This window comes from Elephantulus edwardii, unplaced genomic scaffold (genome assembly GCF_000299155.1).
Source record: "Elephantulus edwardii isolate Elephantulus edwardi_28Jun2011 unplaced genomic scaffold, EleEdw1.0 scaffold00268, whole genome shotgun sequence".
NCBI lineage: Eukaryota > Metazoa > Chordata > Mammalia > Macroscelidea > Macroscelididae > Elephantulus > Elephantulus edwardii.
In genome coordinates, this window is record NW_006400018.1 from 3,004,277 (window position 1) to 3,020,382 (window position 16,106).

The following is a 16,106-nucleotide window of genomic DNA, read 5'->3' on the forward strand; positions in this document are numbered from 1 at the left end:
AATTGGACAATTAAAACAGACATTCAGATGGCGGGGAAGAAGAACAAACTGGGGAGGAGGGTGGAGAGAATGGTGCAGCAATGAAGGAGTGAAAGCCCAGAATCCCTGTGAATGTTCATTGAAACTAATAAAATTAAAAAAAAAAAAAGAACCAAGCAAACTGAAATTGCTAAAAACCTCAATCTCTTTTCCGTCTATCATGGTGCTACCATTTGGCTCATCGTTGCGAGTCTCTGTGTGTGTTTTATATTGAACTTCAATTCATATTGAAGACTACAGTTCCTAACCTTCTGCAGTAAATGCTGTATGTCCGCCTCAGTTTTGGCAAGCAAGGTTGTATCATCTGCATAATGCAGATTGTTGATGAGCCTTCCTCCAATCTTAATGCCACATTCTTCCTCATAATGTCCTGCCTCCATATAGATTGAAAAGGTATGGAGACAGGATGCATCCCTGACACACTCCTTTTCTGATTTTGAACAATGCAGTGCTTCCTAGCTCTTTTCCTGCTCCAAGTATAGGTTTCACATGAACACAATCAAGTGTTTTGGGATTCCCATTTTTCTCAAAGTTAGCCACAATTTGTTGTGATCCACATGGTCAAATATCTTTGCATAATCAATGTAACACAGATAGAAAATCCTCTGGTACTCTCTACTTTCAGCCAAGATCCATCTGACATTGGTGATAATGTCCCTGGTGCCATTGCCTCTTCTAAACTCATTTTGTATTTCTGGTAGTTCTTTGTGAATGTCCTGTTTCAGTAGATTTTTAAAAATCTTCAGCAGGGTTTTGCTTATGTGTGATATTAATGATATGGTTCCATAATTTCCACACTCCGTCAGATCACTTTTTTAACGGTAATAAATATAGGAATGGTAATAAATATATCAACAACGTTCTCTTCCAGTCAGTTAGCCGTGTAGTTGTCCTTCAGTTTTCTTGGCATAATCTGGTGAGCATGCCAGGGCAACATCTGCTTGTTGAAATATATCAGTTGCTATTTCACCAATCCCTGGGCCCCCTTTTCTTGCCAATTACTTTAGAGCAGCTTGAAATTCCTCCTTCATCACCATTGCCTCTTGATCATATGTTGTTTCCTGAAATTTTTCCGTGTCATTCAATTCTTTTTGGTACCAGCACTCAAAACCAGGCCAGATACTGATTGTATAACAGACTCATGTGCAAGTTCAAATTAAAGATGAAGAAAATGAAAGCAAGTCACACAAGAGCAAAAGGCAACCTTAAATCTATCCCATCTGAATCTAAAAATCATCTCAAGAACAGGTTTGAGCCACTGAACAATAAAGAATGAAGGATGACATAAAAGATTGAATTCATGAACAGAGAAAAAGATTGTTACAAAAACAGGAGAGAGGAAAGACCAAAATGGATGTCAGAAGAGACTTTGAAAATTACACTAGAAAATAAAAAATCCAAACAAAGGGAAGAGATGCAAAAGTAAGAGAAATAAGCAGAAGATTTCAAAGGGCAGCTCAAGAAAACAAAGCAAATTATTATACATAATTTACAAAGAGCTGTGGTTGGAGAATAAAAAAAAAGGATGAACTCATCTGGAATTTCTCAAACTGAAAGAACTGAAAAACATATTCAATCCTCATGTTTCAGTACTGAGAGACAATATGGGATAAATCTGGAATGATATAAGGATCAAAACAAGGTGGAGAGAATACGTGAAGACACTCTCCAAAAACGAATTGGTCAACATGAGATATTTCAAGAAGAAGAATATGACAAAGAGCCAATGGTGATGAAGGAAGAAGTTTAATCTTCATGGAACTCATTGGCAAAAAAAAAAAAAAAAGCCGCTGGGAATTGATGGAATGCCAACTGACATGTTCCAAGTAACAGATGCAGCCCTAGACATACTCACCAGTATGCTAAGAAATTTGGAAGACAATTGCCTGGCTGACAAACTGAAAGAGATTCATATTTGTTACCATTTCCTAGAAAGGTGATCCAACAGAATGTGGATTATTGAACAATATCATTAATATCACATGCAGGCATCATGTTTGGTAGAGTGGAGGGGCGGCGAAGAAAAGGAAGACCTTTGATGAGATGGATCAATTCTGTGACTGGAGTGGTGGGAATGAATGTGTTTGAGACATGTGAGGTTGGCACAGGATAGAACGGAGTGTAGAGCTCTTGTACATAGGGTCTCTATGAGTGGCAAGCGACTCGATGGCACATAACAACAAAAACAGGTAAAATACTACTGAAGATCATAAAAAAAATGGTTTTAACAGTGCATTGACAGAACTGCCAGAAGTTCAGGTTGGGTTTAGAAGAGTCCATGGCACCAGGGATATTATTGCTGATGTCATATGGATCCTGGCTGAAAGCAGAAAAATATCAGAAGAATGTCTACTTGCATTTTATTTACTATAAAAAGGAATTTGGCTGTGTGGATCATAGCAAATAATAGCAACATTGAGAAGGATGGGAATTCCAGAATATTTAATTGTGGTTATATAAAACCTATACCTAGACTAAGAAGCTGTTGTGTGAACAGATCAAGGAAACACTGCATGGTTTAAAATTGGGAAATGTGTGTGTCAGGGCCAATTTATCTTTCCATACCTATTCAATCTGTATGCTGAGGAAACCATATGAGAAGCTGGACTTTTATTCAATAATTTTGACATTCTGTATGATTGCCTTTCTTCAAGATGGAAATAAATATAGATCTCTTTGAATCACTTTGCTATATAGCTATCTTCCAAATTTCTTGGCATCGACTGATGAGCATGTCCAGGGTTGCATCTGTTTCCTGAAACATCTCAATTGATATTCCACAAATTATTGGGCCCTTATTTTTGTCAAGGCCTGTGTTCAGTTCAACTTGGACTTCTTACTTACTCCAATACTTAGAGGAAGTACTGGAGTAAGGAAAAATATTTGCTGCTTCCTGAAATGGATCTGTGTCAACCAATTGTATGTGTGTGTGTTCTTTCCATTTTCTTTTGATGCTTCCTGCATCATTCAATATTTTGCCCATTGAATTCTTCAGTATTACAACTTGAAGCCTGACTTTGTTCTTTAGTCTTTTACACTTGAGAAATACCATGTTTCTCTTTTGGTTTTCTTACTTCAGCACTTTACACATTTCGTTATAACACTGTTCTTTGTCTTCTCAAGTTGTTTGTTCAGATCTGCTATTCAACTCTCTTACTTTGGAATTTCTTTCCCTTGTTCAGGCTTATTTTCATCCTGGTATGAGTTTCAGAGTCTCTCCTGACATCCATTTTAGTCTCTTCTTTCTACTCTGTCTTTATAATTACTGTTTGCGTTCTTCATGGATAACGTCTTTGCTATTATGCCACAATTCATCTAGAATTAGTGTTCAGTGTACCAAATTTATTCTTGCAATGATTTTTCAATTCAGTTGGGATACACTCAAGGTTGTATTTTGGTTCTTGTGAATTTATTTTAATTTTCCTCGTCCTCAGTGTGAACTCAGAAGCCTAGAGGTTATTTAGAAATTAAAATCATCCTGTTCCTTCCTGCGCTCCTCTCTTATCCAGTCAATGGTATCAAGAGATGATAAGGGTAGTGTGAGAACATGGTTTAGATTTGTTGTTCATAGGGTCACTATGAGTTGTACTCAACTTGACCGCATATAATAAAAACAACACCCTGGCAGAGTAAACATCTCTGAGCTTCAGTTTCTCCTGGAAAATAGACATAATAATGGCTTCTATCTCATTGGTGATAGTGAAGCGTATACAATATACTACATACTGCTATGAAAGAAACTAATCAATATCTCCTCACTTTAAGCAAGGAAAGCTGTGTCATCTGTATAACACAGGTTGCTGATGACTCTTCCTTCTATCCTGATGCCATATTCTTCTTCTTAAAGTCTAGCTTCTCAAATTACTTACTGTACAGATTGAATAGGTATGGAGAAAAGAACAATCACGCTATAATCTTCATATGAAGTGCTATTTTTTGTTTTAAAAATAAAAAATCTTCAACCATATAATACATTGTCAGAAGTGATCATCTAATTCAAAGGCACAAGATTTGACTCCACCAGCTGCTCCACAGAAGAAGGATGGGTGATCTTCTCCCGTGCAATTTTACTGCCTCTGAAAACCCACTGGAGGGTCAGCTATGGCTCGATATCATAACAAGAAGTCAAAGTTCAGCCTTTTATGCTAGAAACTACTACCTTGATTTAGAAAGGCACTATGTTAATTGCTGGCAGTCACTTAATTTTCTGCTGTATGATGATAAATCGTTCAGTGGAGGAACTTGGAGTGTAGCTGTGACATGGATATCATTTTAAGAATTTCATGTAAATAAGATATTATAATTATCTATATAGTGATGAGCTTTGCTTTTGTTGTTGTGGTGGTGGTGGTTATGTGCCGTCGAGTCGCTTGTAACTCATAACGACCCTATGTACAACAGCCCTACACCCTGCTCTGTCCTGTGCCAATCTCACTGTCTCTGACACACCCACCCCTATTACCACAGTCACTGAATCAATCCACCTCGTATAGGGTCTTCCTGTCCTGCGCTGTCCCTCTACCCTCCCAAGCATGATGTCCCTCTATAAGGACTGGTCCCTTCTGGCAACATGTCCCAGGTATGTCAGACAAAGCCTCAGAATCCTTGCCTGCAAGGATCAGCCTGGTTTAACCCTCTTCAGGATGAACCTGTTTGTCTTCTTAGCAGTCCATAGTACATTCAATACTCTTCTCTAGCACCACAACTCAAAGGCATGAATTATCCTTCTATCCTCCCTAGTCATTGTACAACTCTTTGCTGCATAACAACCAATTGCAAAGACCATGGCCTGTATTAGGCACACCTTAGTCTCCAGAGAGAAACGATTGCTCTCCAGTACTTTGGAGAGGTCCCTAACAACAGAATTTACCATCGCAATATGTCTTTTAATTTCCTGGCTGCTGGTTTCCAAGAGTGATGACTGTGGAATCAAGCAAACCAAAGCTGTTAATAATCTCAATCTCTTCACCATTCATCCTGATGCTGCCAATTGGCTCAGTGATGAGAATCTTCATCTTCTTAATATTGAGCCTCAATCCATATTGAAGGTTGCAATGTTTGACCCTCTGCAGCAAGTGCTTCAGGTACTCTTCAGTTTCAGCAAGCAGGGTTGTGTCATCTGCATAACACTGTTGATGGATCTTCCACCAATCCTGACGCCACACTTCTCCTCATAGAGCCCAGCCTCTCGGATAATCTGTTCTGCATATAGGTTGAAAAGGTATGGAGATAAGACACATCCCTGGTGTACATCCTTCCTAATTTTGAACCATGCAGTGTTTCCTTGCTCTGTTCTGAAGACTGCCTCTTGGTCCAAGTATAGGTTTCGCATTAGCACGATCAGGTGTCCTGGGATTTCCATTCTTCTCAGAGTCAGCACAATTTGTTATGATTATTGCATAATCAATGAAACACAGATAGACATTTCTCTGGTATTCCCTGCTTTCAGCTAAGATCCATTTAACATTAGCTACAATATCCCTAGTACCACAACCCCTTCTAAATCCAGCCTGGACTTCTGGCAGTTCTCTGTTGGTGTGCTGTTCTAGTCATTTTTAAAATAATCTTCAGCAGAATCTTGCTTGTGGGTGAAATCAATGATATTGAATTTGTTCTTTGGTGCCTTGAGTTATACAGGAGGCATGTAAACTTGTGAAAAGAGCTTTTTAAATGCATTCTAGATGTCATTCATTAAGTCACTGTGCATGTATGAAAGTTGTAGAGCAGGGTCTGATGCACAGTAAATGTACAAACATTTTTGTCCACAATAGTAGCCATTATGATTTTGTATAAAACACTGCAGGCATGGGCAGCCACGACCTACTCAGCAAATTCACAACAGATATCCACACCCACACTGAGGACACAAAATCAGTTAGCACTTCCGACATCTAAAAAAAAGGAAGTACTTGTTCTTCTCAGAAATTCTCAGCCTTTAAGATTTAGAATAACTGTTAGAAGAAGAATGCAGACCTAAAACTGAGTAAGGTGTTGGGTTGGGGAAAGTGGTTATATCTGTGCAGCAGAACCAGAAAGTAATTTCTCAAAGTCTCTTCCAGAAACACAGCAGGCACCCCAGTGTCAAGAAAGGTGAGTGCAGGGCCCTGCCTTCCTAGGTGTCTGGGCTGGTGGTTTTCTATTTGGTGACCCTGGGGTTCTTGGAAATGGAGGGAGGGAGGGAGGATAAAGCCACGTCCTGTGATTCTAGACTGAGATGGTTCAATTGCTCTTTAAAGATACTTTAGGGCGTTTTGGAAGTGATCTTTGTTGAAGAGGTTAAAAAAGGTTCATACAGGCTGAGCTGGGTGCTGGATGAGATTGTTTTAGTTTGCAGTTTTTCCTCTAAGTCCCTAGCCTATCAGAAAGCTGAATGTTTAATTAATATTTCATTCCCTCTATAGTCATTTTATTCTCTACCCTACCAATTTTTTTTCTAATATTATTGATGGTTTCTTTGCTCTATGTAAGTAATTCTCTAAATTTTCCAAATATTTTCTTCTATAAATTGTATGATTTGAGGTTTTACTTTCATATCTATGATCAATTTCAGATAGAATTTTTGTTGTTGTTTAGTATGGCTGACATTTGACATTTTCCCCTTTTTATATTAGTTTGCTTACAAAGTTTATATACACTGTTCTTTATGAATGAACAGTTGTGTTTTATACAATCATTTCCCTGTATTATGTTTTAAAAAATGAATCACCATTGGACCTATCCTTTTATAATTCCAATTTAGGAAAAGTTTGTTACAGGTAGAATTTGAGGATGTGGGCTAGAGCCAGACTTCCCAGAGTTATACGTTTAGACAGTCCCTGAGGTAGAGCTGGACCCACATTATTATGTCCCCTGGCGACTGTCTCATATTTGGACATCCAACCCTAAATGGAAGTTGCTCTTGAAGAAGTCTTCTAATAAAGGAAAGCATCTCGTTCTTCAGATCAGAAGGACAAGTGGAGGTAATAATTGTGACCAACTCATCCTTTCTTTCCTTGGATGAGGTAAATGAAAACCAGAGAAAGAAAATATCCAGAGTCTCGAACTTGTCCAGAATCACACAAGTCAATAAAAACATTACAAGTGGAACTCAATCTTTTTGACTTGTAGCCTGAGCCTTTTCCTGCCCCGGGTCACTGTTTCTACATCACAGTTATCACCATATAACGGCTTGGCATATTCAGGTCTCCTTAGATAACTTTAGTTTATTTTATCAAATTTACAAAGAGGAGAAGCTATCCTTTTGGCTAAATGTTCTCATAATTCTTTTTTGGCAACCGTGATCCATGAGAAGGATGGTGATTAAGCAAAAACAAGGAAGCAAAAGCCCAGGGGTGGTGATGACCTACAGGACTTTGGAACCAGTAAAAGGAGAGTCTTATTTTTTTCCATTTTCTCCACTTTTGTATTGTGGGAAGGGGAGTTTATAGAAGGCACCGTGATCGTGAATGACTCAAAATATGTCAGAAGAAAATGTGATACAACTAGTGTTTGAATTCTTTCCTGTTCTGGAAAGGATGTGCCTCATATGTGTCCAATACTCTCTGTTGCTGCCCTTGGTGGTTGACTGTACTGTAGCTGAGCCCCGAAAAACAAAGATACATTTTTGTCCGTGGCAAATTTCCCTCTCTGGGCAACTAACAAATGATTTCTGTGGTGTGAAAGTTTGTTGTTGCTGGTTACCGTCAAATCAATCTTACCAGGGAGATTACATGGGTGCAGCCTGCTGCTTGCTGCTTTTATAGGCTGTTGAATTGGTCCTGACTCCTAGTGACCCTATACAATAGAACAGCCCCATAGGGTTTCCTAGGCAGGTGAATGAACTCCAGATCAGAGGTTCTTGAGTAAACAGAGCGTGAGCCCTGAGTGAGTGACTGAAAAGTGACCTTTACTATCACAGAACTGTAGCAAGACCGTAAGAGTCACTTATATAACAAAGGAAAGTGTTATTTTGATATAGTAGCTCTATCTTAGCAGAAGTTCAAAGTCTTACTGCAGAGATACTAATTATAGAAAAAGACCAACAGAGGTATTTGATAAGGAGAGAGCAAACAATTCCTAAATCCTTGGTATGAAGATATGGTTGAGAGATGGAGAAGTGGTTCATTTTCATTTTCATTAGAGAAACAAGATAGAATTTTGGCTTCTATGGTGTAAGAAAGAAATAATAGAGATTTCTTAGACTGTGTTGACATCATAGGCCAAGCACACCATTTTGAAGAAGTCAGGGAGCTGGGCGGTGGTGCCTGAGAGAAAGCAGAGTATATGTAACGCTGTCAGCAAATGAGGAAGACCAGCGCTGGAGTGGGGTTTTTTTACTGCAGTTGCAGGACAGCTGTGGAAGCGGTGAAACGTTTCCAGCAATATTTCAACATGTCAGAATGCCTCACTCTAGGAAAGAGACTGCTGATGGACAGGAACTTAATGAAGCCACGTTTCTTTAGGGCTTTGAAAAATGAAAGAAAGAAATGAAAAGTAACTCTAGAGATTCAAAGGAAGAGAGAGACTCAAGGTAATGGGTGTAGGCTAAGTAGCAGAGCTCCTCTTCTCAATCACCCTGCAGGTGTAAACTTTGTACTAACTGGTGAAATGTCATTAGAGGATCAAAGAAGGCAATAATACTCTTGTTAAAAGCCTTGAGGACATAACAACTAACTGAAAGGTTGGAAATTAAATTCAGGAGCTGCTTTGTGGAGAAAGATGTGATAGTCCGTAAATCTTAGCAAAGATTTAGAACTTTGGGAACCCGATGGAAGCAATTCTACTCTGCTCCGTAGAATCACTCTGAGTTTTATTTGACTCAAAGGCAGCACATTTTGACACTATTGCATTTTCTTTTTAAAACAATGTCTCTGCAACACCAAAAAGAACTCAACACAATGATAGCAATAAAACCTAACCTTTCAAAACAATGTCTCTGAAAACAAACAAATAAACAAACAAGCAATGGTTCTGGCTCCAGAGTGGAGAATGGCAGTCCAAGAATAGTTACACCAAGAGTAGGACAACAAGAGGAGACTGGAAATATTCCTAAGTAGGATAGTGGCTAGTTGGGATGGGAGAAGTGTACAGAATCGAAAACGGGTTGCAAGGTAGGATCAGAAGCGCATGATTGATTGGAAGTTTAAGGAAGACATCAAGGATGCCTTCCCAGTTTTTAGAACATTAGCAGCTAAGTTAATTATGCTTAAGAAAGGACCCTTGGAGCCTTCTGTAACTCTTACACTGTTCATTCCTTTTAGCATTTTCAACTCTATATTAGGAATTGTAGGGGCATGGTGTAATCCTCTCTACATACTTCTCATTGTGCCCCTGTATTATTTTTGAAAGAGAAATGTTTGCAAGATTATGTTGTTGCTGATAAATGCTGTCAAGTAGAGTATGACTGACAGTGGCCCTAAGAACAACAGATCTGAACCCTGTCCCATCCTGTGCCATCCTCATCAACTGACACACTTGAGCCCATTGTTGCCATCACTGTGTCATTCCACCTGGTTGAGGATCTTCATCTCCTTTGCTGTTCCTCCACCTTCCCGACTATGATGAGCCTCTCCAATGACTAGCCTCTCCTAGCAACATACCTAAAGCGTATGAGACACAGTTTCTATTATCTTTGCCTCCAAGGAGCACTCTGGCTGCATTTTTTCCCCCAAGATGTATATGTTTATCCTTTTGGCAGTCCCTGGGGTATTCAGTACTCTTTTCCAATACCACAGTTCAAAGGCATCAATTATTCTACTGTCATCCTTAAGCACTGTCCAGATTTCAGATGCATAGTAAGTGATTGAAAAGACCATGGCCTGAATCGAATACACCTTAATCCTCACACTAACATCATTGCTCCTCAATAATTTGGAGAGATTCCTGACTGCAGACTACAGATTTGGGGTGGTTTTTTTTTTTTATTTTTATTTTTCTTAAATCTTCCAATGTTGGAAGTGAAAAGCAATTTTCTTCCTTTCTAGGAGAAGTTGTTAAATAAACAGCAAATGATGGGCTTTATTATAGGACTCGAATTTAAGTACAGAGTCAGTTCTCCTGGGGAAATTGGAGTAGAGGTTGTAGATTAGATTTAAGGCCAATAAGAAGCCCTCATTTATTCTCTCCTTCTCCTCCATAATCTTCTAGATCTATGTTCTACCCAGCAGATGCTCAGATGTTCAGTGTAAAGACTCCTGCTCAGTAGTGTATCATATGTAACCTATTTCACTAACACAGTGAGAAAAGCAGAAATTACAAGAAAAAGAAGAGGGTTCCTCCATCTGCCTTTACTCAGTCCTGTGTCTATTCCGTAAGAGCGGGGAACCTGACAACAACCTTGGCTCTTTTGAATAATCCTTGAAACAAACTTAAAGATAAAAATGAATCTACGATCTCACCAGTATATATTCTCCTTCTTTCCTTCCCAGAACAAAAGAAAATTGAGGTATTGGAAGTAAATGATATCTTTTATATGTTATAAAATGTCCTAATGTCTATTATAATTTAGTGACAGAATGAAGCCCAGAGGTCATTTTCTAGAGGAGACTACCTCGATGTGCTCCTCTCCTGTCCTTTCCAGGACCTCATTCTGAATGATTTCTTTTCTTTCTTTTTCTTGTAGTGCCTTCTCTGCTATCATGACAACCCTCCCGGTTGGTCCCGGTGCACCTCAGATGGAACAGGCTGCATCTTTTCGCTCCTACGTGTGGAAAGGGATGCAGGAGAAGTTCTTGAGAGGGGAACCTAAAGTCCTTGGGGTAAGTCCAGTGCAGGTCTGGGACTGAGCGGATCTGGTGACAAATCCCATCTTCTACCATCCTAATCACCCATCAGCTGGTCTTTGGGACATTAGTAGTTGGATTGACCTATCACTTGGGGGGAAAAAAATCGCACAATATTCCTTCTAGCACATCGTACTACTAACCCCTGATAAATGCATTCAACTTTAGCATGGAAGAAAAGAAAAAAGAAAAGGTGTTGTGTGGACTAGCTGATGCCCCTCCACAGACCTCCCTCACACATGGTGGTCCCACAGGGTTAGTATCCCTCACTAGGTCATTTTCTTAACCTGCTGTGCGGATGATGAAACCTATTATGTCCTCTGTATTTATCCCTGAAACCTTGGTTGGATTTTCCTGAAAGGGATGAAAGGTGTAAAGAAAGACATGTCAGTACTAGTAGAAGGGCAGTGATTCTAAAAGTTATCTCTAGCTCAGACTTCAAAGCACTGGGAAAAGTCATTGTGGACATTGAATGCTTTTTAACGCCATGGGACAACTGTCTTCAAGTTTGGACTTCAAAAGTGCCCTAATGTTTTGCCTGTAGCTTTATCCCAGGTCTCAGACCCCTGAAAACTGTCATCTTTTCTCTTCCATGTCTCTGTATAGATTCTTTTTCCTTCAGGCCACTAATTCTTGCTAGAAGACACCCTTTCCCCTTCTATCAGGAGTGCCTCCTTTTTCTGGGGACATGGCAAAGGAAAGCAACAATTGTCATAGCAGTAACAACATGAGTACAGGGAAGGTGCCTTGGCTTAGGTCTGGGCATAGTCTTCCCCCTTTTTTTAACTTTGAAATTCCCAGAGCAACGATAGATACCCTCAGAGATAATTTTAGCAGGTTAGTAGATTCACAGTTTTTTTTTACATAAAAAAGTAATTTTAGAGAGAATATCAGGTATCACATCTGACTCTTTCAAAAGATTGAAAATGAAGGTAACACAGTGGTTGGAGCAGCGGTGGGTTGGCACTATCTCTGTGGTGAATAATTAGGGTTTTCCTTTTGCCATTATGTCTAGGTTGTCCAGATATTGACTGCATTAATGATCCTCTCTTTGGGAATAATAATGATGTGTGTCTCCTTCACATTTTATGGACCAAATCCTGTTTCAGTCTACATGGGGTACTCAGTGTGGGGGCCAGTGATGGTGAGTAGAGTACCTCTTGAGATAATTAAAGGTAGTATCCTAACTCTGACTTAAACTTCTATAACCTTGAGAAGTATAGTTAACCTCCTTTGATACAGGTTTTTTTTTAAAAAATTTCAATAGGTCATAATAATATAAAGGTTTTCCTAGAAAGCTGGGCCAATTTAATCTGCATGAGTTACAACATTTTATAGTAGCATGGAAACAAAGGCTCAGCCCAGAGTGGCTTATATACCGATAGCATTAACTATCTCAACGTGAGATCAGTGATAAATCATTTCTAGGTTGGTCTTTTGCTTGGCTGCCAAGATCTCATCAAGGACTCCTAGTAGACTCTGTTGGAATGTGTGATATAGTTCAGTGTTCAGAAATATTTTATATGCATGTCTCTAAGCCACCTATGGGAAATGATGGTGGAATTTTGATTATTACTTTGGGCTGATCAAGACTCACTAGTAAGTCTAGGGAGGGTTCGTTCCACCTTGAAGCTCATGGGGTAGAGTGAATAAAATGACTTTGATAGAGAGAAAAAGGAAATGAGAGAGCTGTCACGCAGATAATTCATAGAGCTGGTCCCATGACTACCAGGTATTATTAGCAAATGGATGAGGTCGGCAAATATGTTAATTTTGTTCCACTTTAAAAAAATAACTTTACACATGTTATCAGGAGGGGCTGCTTCTTGGAGAAGGGCATCACGCTTAGAAGAGGGTCATTAGAAGAAGGAACAATTAATTATGAGATAGTTTGATACAGTGAAAGCAACAATGGGCTTACACACCACAGAGGCTGGAAGGATGGTGCAGAACAGAGCAGGGCTTCATACGGTAGCAAAAAAAATGGTTGCTGTGAACAGGAGGAGGCTTGAGGTCACATATCAGCAAAATTAAAGTGAAATTTTCAGACCACAATTAGTGCTGCTCACTCTAACGCTTCTCTGATAGTTCGAATCCACCAGCAAGTCCAAAAAAAAAGATGAGCGATCTCCTTCCTTGTGATTTATAACCTCAGAAACCTGGGGGAAGGTCTACTGTGAGTCTGCTCCAACTAGAAGACAACAAGAGTGGGAAAGAGGAAGAATTAAAAAAAATAGACAAAGTGTTTCCCAATAAAACATGCGTGCACACACACCACCCCCCTGAAAATTCAGAGTATAACTAAAAAGAAAATATCAAGTTTTACCTATAAGTTTTACCTCTAACAAGAGGAGAAGAAAATTCTAACTATGTTAAAAATCAGAGAATTGAGTCAGACATCCCAGGACTTTTGTTTATTTACCTCTACAGGGTTGAGAGGGAGATGGGTTAGAGCTTTATTAAACAGTTGGTTTAGCCCCCCTTTACCAGTTTACGACAAGCCTTGGTGGTGTGACCGTAATGTGTGGACTGGTAACTGAAAAGGTAAAGTTCAAATCCACTAAATATTCTACAGAAAGATGGGCACTCTCTTCCCATAAAGATTTGCAACCTGGGAAACCAGATGGCAGGTTGCTGTGAACCAGAATTGGCAGCAGTTGGCTGAGTTTGCATATTTACAGCAAAGGTGTCTAGTATGAAAAATAGTCCATGCTGCCTTGCAGACAGGAATCCCTTGTAAGCCTAATAATGTTAATACCAATAGCTATAATTAAACTCTTTCTGTGATCTGGATTTAAGAAGCTCTAGTGGCCGTCAGGTGCATTAACACAGTGACTGCAGCAAGGGGCTCTTGTGTGTCAGGAAGTGTGAGGATGACGCAGGATTGAACAGGTTCAGATCTTTTGTTCACAGAGTTGCTATGAGTTGTTCTCAACTCAGTTTCACCTAAAACAAAATCCGTGGCATAGTCCCTACTGTGTTGTTCTGATAACCCAAAAACCCAGGTATACCTAGCCCTGGAGTCCATGAAAGGTTGCTATTGAGGTTAGGTACTTTCAAACAGACTCTGCCAGAACCCTTGTTTGTGAACAAGAGGACAAAATCTTGCCTGATCTTATGTCATCCTCACAATCTCCTCTGCTTAAACCCAATCTTCCCTTCACCTGTCAATCCATCTCACTAAGGGTTTTCCACTTTGATGGCACTGATGACCTCCTAATTTCCCAGTGATTGACCCATCGTGACAACGTGCTCACAGTATGTGAGACAGTTTCATTACTCTTGACTCTAAGTGCAACCTGAATGTACTTCTAAAACAGATTTGTTTGTCTTTTGACAATCTATTCTACAGAATAGAATACCAAATTAGAATAGACTCAGTGGCAATGAGAGTTTGTGTGTGCTTTACCAGAATCTCATCCAGTTATGTCCAACTTTGTCTATTTGTTTAAGGTTTCTTGAAGTTTTAAATGCATCGACATTTTACATTCTTAAGTTTTTCCAATCTCAATTACTGTATAAGTTTTCTGTGGTAAATGAAATACTTTATTTAGTCTTACTTTCAAAAATGCACCCAAAAATGAACAGATGTGCAAACACACAAACTCATAAACCCACATATATTAGTAATGTGTATACACACTCTCTGGTTCCCTAGGAGGTCAGGAGTGTTACCAAGTCAAGGGCAGGCAGTTCAAATCCACCGACTGGTCTGAAATAGAAAGATAGCTATTCTCCTCCCATGTAATTTACAATCTCTGAAAACCCACAGGAGGGGCAGCTCGGAATCAATTCCAACTCGATGGCAAGGATACAATTTTTATTTATATTGTTATTTTTAAATGCCTTATAGGGAGCTCTGGTGGCTTAGTGATAATTAGCTGCACTGCGATCTTAAAAGCATGTGGTTCAAATCTACCAGCTGTTCCTCAGGAGAAAGATGGGCAATCTCCTTCTGTGCAAATACTGCCTCTGAAAACCCACTGGAGGGTCAGCTATGGGTCAGTTCTGACTTTATGGCACACAAAAACAACAAGACGCCTTATTGAATGTTCATAGTTTTATAGTGCTTCATAATTTATAATACTTCATAGTTCTGGATATTTCTAATATAACTCATAGTCCCATTTAAGTAACATCAATTTTAGCCATTTGCTCCAATTTTTACATAATTATACTGGTGAACATACTTAGAATGGTTTACACAGTGTCATCTCTTAATGAATTTAACTTTAATGATGTAAGTCTAGAGTTTTCCTATTAGACACGATGAAGACTTTAAACTAAGATATCATGTTATGGAAAATTCAAGTCTTGATAATTTACCAATAAGTAAGGTTCAATTAAATTAAGTATCTCATCACTGTATGTAGCATTCAAGATGTGAATTTTTCCTTACACCTATTAATTTTATAAATTATAACATTATTTCCATATTTAAATTGTACATTTAAAAGAATATCTGATTTATTCCATTTAATATGATAGAAGTTATTTAGTTTACATGAATCATCCCCATGTCTTGATATTAAATGTGCATTTAAAAGTTATTAAACTTTTTTATTAGGTAGGTCTTGAAAGAAAAATTTCAAGGCAAATAGATGAATAGTCTATGGTAGGGAGCTTACTTATTTGACTTATTTATTTACAATTTGGGATAAAAGGTAAATAATTACCCAGTTGTTGGAGTAAAATTAACTAGTACATTCTAATCTTCTAAAAAGGAATTTGAAAGTATGTCTGCTATATTTTATATGTAAAATATAAATAGATTAGTCCTTAGTTTCTTTCTATTTTTATAATATAATATCTTGTTCAAATTTGGTACCAGTATTACAGTTAGTTGGTGTCAGAAATTTGGAATGTCTTTATATTTCACTATTCTGGAATTATTTAGATTCTGTTACAGTTAGCTATTTTTTAAAAACAAATAAATTTCTTTTTGAAAAAATAAATTTTCCTGTGACTCCCTCTTTTAGAATTTATTTTTTCTTTCTCAAGGAAGAGGGGAATTCTTTACAATGTTTTGTGTTTCTTCAAAGATAACTGGCCTGTTCAGTGTTTCTATCTAACTTAGGGTAAGGTCTAATACATTATAACTTCGAGTATTTGCTTCAATTATTACCTTTATGTTTCTTTTCGTTTTTAGTTCATTCTATCAGGTGCCTTTTCAATTGCAGCTGCAAATAGAACTTCAAAAGGTCTGGTGAGTAATGCTTTCCTTTTCTTTCTTTTTGGCATCAAAACAGGAATAATTAATGATACCTGATGGTCTCATATTTTATTTTTAGACAAGCGAGATAATTA

General features: G+C 38.4%; 1 protein-coding gene across 1 annotated transcript in view; it reads left to right on the plus strand.

Moving 5' to 3' along the window:
• LOC102843908 (membrane-spanning 4-domains subfamily A member 4A-like) overlaps positions 1–16,106 on the plus strand; it is a 51,381-nt gene that overhangs the window by 25,157 nt on the left and 10,118 nt on the right. Inside the window, exons 2-4 of the mRNA XM_006899905.1 lie at positions 10,640–10,775; positions 11,815–11,943; positions 15,949–16,005. Coding sequence (XP_006899967.1) covers positions 10,640–10,775; positions 11,815–11,943; positions 15,949–16,005 — 322 coding nt within the window. The remainder of the gene's footprint in view (positions 1–10,639; positions 10,776–11,814; positions 11,944–15,948; positions 16,006–16,106) is intronic.